An 8,807-nucleotide genomic window follows, 5' to 3' on the forward strand; every position below is an offset into this window, starting at 1 on the left:
GTCGCTAAATCGTTGACAGTTCAATACCTTTATTGCAAGTTTCGTTTTGATTTTATATTGAAATTTTATTCAACATGCTGCCATATTGTGGCCAGTAGCTGGACTACAACGAAAGATTAACATCTCAACGAATAGATAAACAGAAAATTTAAAATCAATAATCTCAATACAGGGTACTAAAAAAACGACCTCAAAAGTACGTGGAATTACGTCGATTTGCTAAGTTTTATTGAAATATCGCCTAGTTCGCCACTATACAGGACTTGACACTGGAGCTAATAATAATTGGTTCTCACTACTCAAAGTATATTGAAAGAAAAACGCCTTGAATTGGAGAAATAGCATAATCAACCATTAAAATTACTCCTAAATTAAAGTTAGACGCTATTTATAAAAATGAATCTTCATGCGTGAACAGCCACCCTCAAAGATGGATGATTTTCTTCAAAATGAAATGGGACCACTATGGAAATACCCCCTTTCCAACAAAAAAAGAATCATGAAAATCGGTTCACAAATACCGGAGTTATCGCGTAACATACATACAAAAAAAGAACATACAGTCGAATTGAGAACCTCCTCCTTTTTTGAAGTCGGTTAATTAAAATAAGACTTACCGATGACTTGAAATACTACTACGTGTAATATTTTTGGTGCAGCTATCATTTTTCTCTACACTTCACAACACTTCAAAACAACACAATAAGGGATTTTTATACGATTTAAGAGAATTTTGTGTGAAAGAATGACATAACCATATCATACCAAGCGAAAATGGCGGACTGAGCTTAAGTAGGTCTTTCGAGATCTATAGTTGGTACGCGTCAGACGCTATTTTTTATATATAATAGACACACGCTTGGTCACAATCTCACCTGATGTTAAACGACGATGTGAACAACGATGGGACGCGTTTGCCTAAAAAATGCCTATTCACTCTAACCCTTGAATAGCCCCAAATTGTACTTTTCGGGAAATACAGATATAGACGTAGAATACCGACATAGACGCTAGCAGCTAGCTAGAGCATTCCATTCCTTTACCGTACGCATCATAACTAACCACTTCTACTGTATTTATCATTCTGTGCATCCAATACAAGACACACGTTTGCGTGACGCCTTAGCGAGAGGTATTGTTATTTAACAATGATAAATGTAATGTTTCTTAGGCTGAGATTTATAACACGAACTTTACCTAAGTCACGCAAGCAATTACGAAGTAAATACAAAGTTTAATTTAATTTCTTGCTAAAACTTAGACAAAGTTCCTTTTGTAAATACGAAAAACTTACTTAACTCGCCATTTTTGCTTAGTCGAACAAAAGGTTCGTTTCACTAATCGTACACTTAGAAATTAAAGTCGTGTCGTATAAGTATGATGTTATTCAAAACCAGCTGGTGCCTGGGACTTTGTCTGTGTACTTCGACTAGCTTACTGTACTACTTACTTGAGAAATTATACGTTCTTAACAATACAAACTTTCAACCTCTATTTCACCCTCTTTTTAGATTTGTTTTTGTAACAAAAACTAGCCAATGTCCTTCTCCTAGGACTAGCTTTCTCTATACCAAAATTCATCGAAATTGGTTTAGCAGTTTAGGCGTGAAAACATATCTAAAACACGGAGTTAATTTCGCATTTATAATTTGAGTTTGGATTATAATTGAAATGGATTCCAGGACCGAAACAATCGCCATCCCTACTCCAACTTGTAACGGCAAAGGTACTCAAAGTTTGAGTGTTGTTTGTAAATTGTCTTAGTATCAAAGATTTCTGTTAGAGAGATGTAGTCAAACTCAACAGGTTTCTACCTGTATAGTTTAGCCATTTCTGTTTGTATTGTAAGATTTTTTAATCAATTACAACTTCATGGTGGTCAAAACCAAGTGTATTTCTCAATAATAGTTACGTTAAGGGGAAAGGAAGGCCGAAGGAAAGATGGATGGATTGTGTGTAAGACGACATGCGACCTTGCGACATAACCTCTGCGCAAAAGGAGGCCACCGCCTCCCAGGACTCCTCGCTATCGAGCATGGCGGCATCCACGCTCGGCAGCGAGAGGTCCTGCCTTACAGTCCCCGTCAGAGTGCGGCGCTGCCCATCCCACCGGCTGCACACCTCTAGGATGTGCTGCGCAGTGTCATCCACAGCGCCGCACTCGTGGCACAACGGGGACGGTTCCCTCCTCGCCACCTTGTGCAGGTAGTGACCGAAGCAGCCGTTTCCGGTCAGCACCTGCACAAGGTGGTACGACAGTGGCCTAAGGGACCGGTTTACCCACTCAACGAGGACAGGGCGGATCGCCTCTATGGTACGAGCGCCATAGGGGGGATCCGCCAAGCCCTCTTTCCACCGGTCCCGCATGCGCTGCGCCGCAAAGCGGCGCTCCCGCTCCACCTCTTGGGGAGCGGGTCGCTTGCCTCGGTCCCTCATTCCCCGCCGGTAGGTGCGGACCTCCGCCAGGACCTCGGCTTCGAGGTCCCAAGGGACAAGGGGCCTACCATAACCTTTCCAAAAACAATCTTATTTCAATGTAAGCTTAAAGTATGTTTATTATAAGATAACTCATATTCGTACCGTGACAAACCTGTCCACCAAGTAATGTATTTTTACTAAAGTGATTGAACGAACGCATGATTTCCCAATATTGTCTAATCCTTACTAAAAATAAGAAAGAAATAACGCTGTATGAACTATAGTGCCATCTCTGTAGTGTAATGTTTAAGTAGGACTTAATGTTATTTACATTCAGAGACTTTTATTTTTTTTTAAATGAAAAGTACATAATAATAAAATGTATTCAAATTACGTTGTTTTCAATTATTTTTCCGCATGTTCATGAATAAAAATAAATAACACAAACTGAGTATATCAAGACGTTGTGAATTTGGAATTATAGTCAACTGTTAGTGTCGCCAAGGACCACACAGATGTCGCTGTCAAAATTTTACAAAATTAAAATAAACATTGCGTATTTTTATTTAACGAGAAATGATTTCCTATGTACTATTAAATAAAAAAATAAACAAAATGTTGAAGAAATTTATGTAAATAAATAAGTTCAGCTTAACTTTTAATCATTACAAATCAATATTTAGACAATAAATTCGAAAATAATATTGTTTCCATTGCATCCGTGTAACTATTTTAAGATTGCTAACTTAAAGCATTAATGTTAAAATCGCGTCACAGTAAGAAATGAGTGAACGAATGCTTGTGACAAAGCTGCCAACTGCCTCCGTGGCCGAACGGTTACTATGCCGGACTGCCACGCAGAGGTCACAGGTTCGATTCCCGGGCCGGGAGAAATATTTGAATGACCTACATTTATTTTTCTCGTTTGGGTGTAATTTGTGGTTGTCTATGTATGTGTCCACGGCACCCCCGACACAGGGTTTCCCTAATGCTATGTTGAGTGTGCGCGTTAAAAAAAAAAGACATCACAGTTTTAACATTATAATAAGCTTACTTTAAGCGCGTTATGGTATTACAAGTCACTGTAAGGTTAAAGTAACATTGTTTTAAGAGGTTGTGGTAGGCCCCCAGGAATTCCCACTTTCAACTCTTGATGCCAAGGTTGCTGCGAGCAACGGCCGCACTCGCTGGATTGTTACCGAACCTCGGGGGACCTAACGTTGCTTGCAGGCGGCTATATGTGGGCATTGTGCGTTCTATGGATTTATATGGGGCCCCAGTGTGGGCCGAAGCCCTAAATGGCGGAAATGTGGCCCTATTGCGTAAGCCTCAAAGGGCAATTGGCAATTAGAGTCTCGCGAGGGTACCGCACAATTTCTTACGAGGCGACCTGCTTGCTGGCGGGGTCTACCCCTTGGGATTTGGAGGTGAGAACACTCGCCGCAGCTTATGTGTGGTGTGAAGAAGCGCAAATTTTGGGACCACAGACCAACACGCGAGGGGGTTGAGAGTAAGAGGTCTGAGCTGCGTAACATTCTTCACGACGAGTGGCGACGGAGACTGACGCAACCCTATGCTGGTCTCCGAACAATCGAGGCAGTTCGTCCAGTCTTATCGGAGTGGCTGGACAGGAAGTATGGCGTCATTACGTTCCGCATGACACAGGTGCTCTCGGGGTATGGTTGCTTCGGGATATACCTGTGTCGAATCGCCGGAAGGGAGCCTACTTCAGCGTGTCACCACTGTGACAGCTGCTTCGAAGAGACGGCCCAGCACACGCTGGAGGAGTGTCCTGCATGGGTTGAGCAACGCGGTGAACTCGTCGCCGCCGTGTCAAGCGAACTTTCTCTCCCAACCATAGTTCGCTCAATGGTTGAGAGCAAAAGGTCGTGGCACGCAGCCCAGGCATTCTGCGATGAGGTCGTGGTGAAGAAAGAGGCGGCGGAAAGGGAAAGGGAAGATTCAGCCCCTGACCCGATCGCCGTCGGAGTGTGGGTCGCAGAAGGAGAGCTAATGGCTCTCCAGCTGCCGACATAGGCGAGTAACGGGAGGCGAAAGCCCCCGTGACATGGATCCATAAGCGGCAGTCTTAGGGGAGTCCGTCGCTCGTTACGGGTGGACGCGAGATGGCGGCGTATGTGTTCCGCGTCTGCCACTCAAGATTGCTGACGGGGAGGCAAGAACTCTTCCCGAAAAGCGAGATGGGGTTCGGCGCCCAGCCCGATCAATCGCCGCCGGAGTCGCGGAAGAATGCGTAAGCGTCCCCGTGCCTTCCGCACATGGTGAGAAGATGGAACGCCGTCAGGTTTTAGTCGGTAGGAGTCCAAAATAACCCTTCGCCTCCCCCGGGCGGAGGATATCGATGAGGATTTCCTGACTTAAAAAAAGGCCCCCAGGAAGAAGAAGAAGAGTTGCGTAATTTAAAGGTACTCGAATCATCATCAACCTATTTATACGTCCCACATCTGCGCACGGGTCTCCTCTCAAGCGAGGACTTAGCCCATAGTCCGCCACCTTTTTTTTTTTTTTGTGACCTTCTGCGAGGTGCAGGTTTCTTCACGATGTTTTATTTCACAGAAAACTCATGATGAAATTAAATTTCGTACATTACATAAATTCCTAGAAACTCAGAGGTGCGAACACGGATTCGAACCCACTTCCTCTGCTTGAGAGGCGGTAGGTGAAACCGTTAGGATACCACGGCTTTTTTCCGTTCTAAAATTGGAATCGATTTCAATACCGGAACGTATTTGTCTTTATCTCGAAGTAAGGATTAGGAAGTATAATTTAATAACTATTGTAACGGAAAAACCAGTCATATTTTGAATTTATTTATTTATTATTGATTTTTCTATTTATTGTATAATAAGTTAAGGCATTTTGTAGGATTTAATGAACAATAAATATTAAATATACACACCAGTGTCCTAATATTCTTTTTTGTAGTATGTTACAGCATTTTTACTCACCCGTTCACATAATTATTGACGCAATAACACAAGTAATAGAATAAATCGTTGAAAATATAACCATGGCCGGTTTAAGGTCATGGCCTTTCAAGTGTCAATGTAGTAAACTGCCATTTATAAGTTATAATGAACTCTTCTAAGAACTAACAGTATTTTTTTTAATATAAAATTCACGAATGCTTGTGCCTATCCACTCCAGCGGTCTGTAACTCCAGCCTTGAAAAGTCTCAACTTAGAATACTGCGTTGATTGGTCAGTCAACAGGTTCTGGTTCGTGTCCAACTTTGTTTGATCTTTGTATGAATAGAAATCAAGTGGATTATACAAAGCAACACAAAAATTCTTTATTGTACACCAAAAAAGGAACCAAATACAATACAATTAAATTAAAATAAGCGGTAATACAATGGGCGATCTTATCGCTTTAAGCGATTTCTGCCAGAGAACCCACTTGGATGGAAGTATTTATATAGCTCACAAGAAAAAGACGGCGGTGTATCTACAATTACTGATCAATAAATAGAAATCAATAAATAAATACAACAACAAATACACCACAAACAAACGGAGTATTTTGGCAAAGAAACCATAAATATCATACAAATAACAATAAAATAAATACTGCGTTCATTATTAATAACCATGAACCATATTAATCTCAACGATATTGGTGCTCGAGCAATAAGCGCTCTGAAGCGTTTAAAGATTAAAAATTTTATAAGAATCTTAAAAACTTTCGTCGGTACCGACTTTTTCCATATTTTATTTGTTCCATATCCTGATATTTGGTGAGTTATTTGCAAAAAAGCACAAAAAGCTTGTTCATTTCAAAACTGTATTGGAATATACGCTACAGTATCAAAATATCAAACTGTGACAGGACAATCGACACGAAAATCAACATTGACGTATTCCAATTCTGTTCACGTTTTCGAACCACAAAAACAACCGTACATCGCACAGACACGTCTACACGTAGAAAATTGCATAGTGACATACCGTTTCCATTTGTGTAAGTACCTAAATTAAATGTGAAGTGGAAGAACCACAAGAGCTTTGATTTTGAAAAGTTTAATTATCATATACATTTTCACCGGAGTAGCAGACCGGTGAATGTCGCACTAGACTTAGCTGAAGACAGTATGGTGTGGTGAAGATTTATTAACGGCTCACTATCCTCAGCATTGAGGGACCGACGGATGAGGACGGACCAGCGATCTAAACCTTTCACTTACTACCATAATGACACACTTTCACTTATCTGTAGCCTCGTCAACACGCATCAATACTTTCATTCTAAAATTCAATATAACACTTAATTAAAGCAGTGCAAGTAAACATAGAAAAAGCTTCAATAACCTAAAATTTAGAAGCAGGGGATCTCCTTGTGAAAAAATCCGTTCAAGCGGGTACTGCTACCTTACCTGTTTCTCATGTCACAGTGATGTGAGCATTCCGCGTTCCGATGCAGGTGAAATTTACAGGCACATGATACTTGTCAACTTCAACTGTCATCAGGGTGGCAGGTGCAGTGTCCTTCAAATCTTTGCCATTTAAAGCCCTGAGTGGCACAACAACTGCTATGGTGATAGGCGACGCGACTTGATAGTCGTCACTTTGTATCAAAAAACCTCGGAGAATGGAAAACTTTCATTCTTAAGTAAAAGGTCTCGATTCGATTTTCACAGCGAGGCTAGAACCATCAAGTCTTTTGAATAATCACACCTGTACATCGGAGAAGGTTCACGAAAACTTTTCGAAAACGTCTAAAGTCCCCAAGAGAACAGTTTGAGGTAGGTATTATAACTTTAGAACACACCCGTATCAAAAACGGGACATGCATCGGGACGCATAAGAGTTGATGATTATAATGAGGTTCTGCTGACAAACTAATAAATCAACTCACGTATAGTCGATGACTCGTGTGAAGTTGACCACCCCCTAAAGAGTGCCCAGAAACGACCTATACAGGTCGTTAGTATATCGTTAGTATACGTTAGTATGCCCACTCTCGACGTAAGTATACTCGGGGAACAATGATTTTTTTTTAAAAACTTTTTGGGGTGGTCAACTTCACACTGCCACCCCAAAACGGCTTTTAGTGGTTCTTTCTACGGCAATCGTTAGTATGTCGTAAGTATACGTAAGTATGCTCACACTCGTCGTAAGTATACCCGGATACATATTTTTTTTTAAAAATCAAAATGGGGTGGTCAACTTCACATGTGAAGTTGACCACCCCACTATGTTTTATCAAATGCACCCGGAAACGGCTTGCGCAGGTCGTTAGTATATCGTTAGTATACGCTAGTATACCCACATTCGACGGTATTGCCCCAAGAGAACAATGATTTTTTTCAAGAAACAATTTCTTAGGTGAGTCGTTCAAAAACGCATTGCGTTCGTTGATGTCTTTCACATGAAGCAAAAATCTGACTTGGCTTTTAGTGGTTCTTTTTACGGCAATCGTTAGTATGTCGTAAGTATATGTAAGTATGCTCACACTCGTCGTAAATATACCCGGATACATATATTTAAAAAAAAAATCAAAATGGGGTGGTCAACTTCACATGTGAAGTTGACCACCCCACTATGTTTTATCAAATGCACCCGGAAACGGCTTGCGCAGGTCGTTAGTATATCGTTAGTATACGCTAGTATACTCACATTCGACGGTATTGCCCCAAGAGAACAATGATTTTTTCAAGAAACAATTTCTTAGCTGGGTCGTTCAAAAACGCATATGCGTTCGTTGATGTCTTTCACATGAAGCAAAAATCTGACTTCGTTGATGTCTTTTTCTTACGAAACACAAATCAGCCTATTAAAAATAGAAGACACATGAGAGAAATGCTGTAGTACTCAGCAACCACAACTTTTACGTACCTACATATGCTAAGTCAAGTATCATACGCCTAATGACATTGTCGTCCACGTAATGTAAAAAATATGCAATTTGGTAGAGTTCACCTGGATTAAGTAATGTACTATACATACTAAAAATAAAATTGTCATGGCTACCGCGATTTCTCGCAATTCCGTGGAAAACAAATGGTATTAGACACAAGCTGACACTATCACAAACTAGTGTTTTGTTCGAGAACTATCGGCAGGACTAGGAACATAACTAGTTTAATATGCAACAAAATTCCACATTCAACTAATGAGTCCCTTTCTAAAAAATAAGTCCAGCTGCTCCGATTTCAGTAGTATGGATAACAAGAACATCCCCTTACGCACTAATTATCATATATAATTGAATTGTTAGTATACTCTTCAGTAGCATTCGGCAGGACTTTGAAAACCAGACGTTTTGTAGATGAAAAATTTCTGTTCAACTGCAAAGTTTCGTGGATTTTCTCAAAAAGCAGAGTGTTTGCCCCGCTCTTAATAACTTTTATGACAAGAATCATCCCTTAC

At 40.7% G+C, this 8,807-nt stretch overlaps 1 protein-coding gene across 1 annotated transcript; it reads left to right on the top strand.

Moving 5' to 3' along the window:
* The first annotated feature begins 3,867 nt into the window (after positions 1–3,867).
* LOC113236201 lies at positions 3,868–4,455 on the top strand. The gene has a single exon (XM_026472209.1). It carries the CDS (start codon positions 3,868–3,870, stop codon positions 4,453–4,455), a length of 588 nt encoding a protein of 195 aa, XP_026327994.1.
* The last annotated feature ends 4,352 nt before the right edge of the window (positions 4,456–8,807 follow it).

The sequence above is a fragment of the Hyposmocoma kahamanoa genome, unplaced genomic scaffold (genome assembly GCF_003589595.1).
Source record: "Hyposmocoma kahamanoa isolate Upper Pololo Valley unplaced genomic scaffold, ASM358959v1 89287, whole genome shotgun sequence".
NCBI classification, from domain to species: Eukaryota; Metazoa; Arthropoda; class Insecta; order Lepidoptera; family Cosmopterigidae; genus Hyposmocoma; species Hyposmocoma kahamanoa.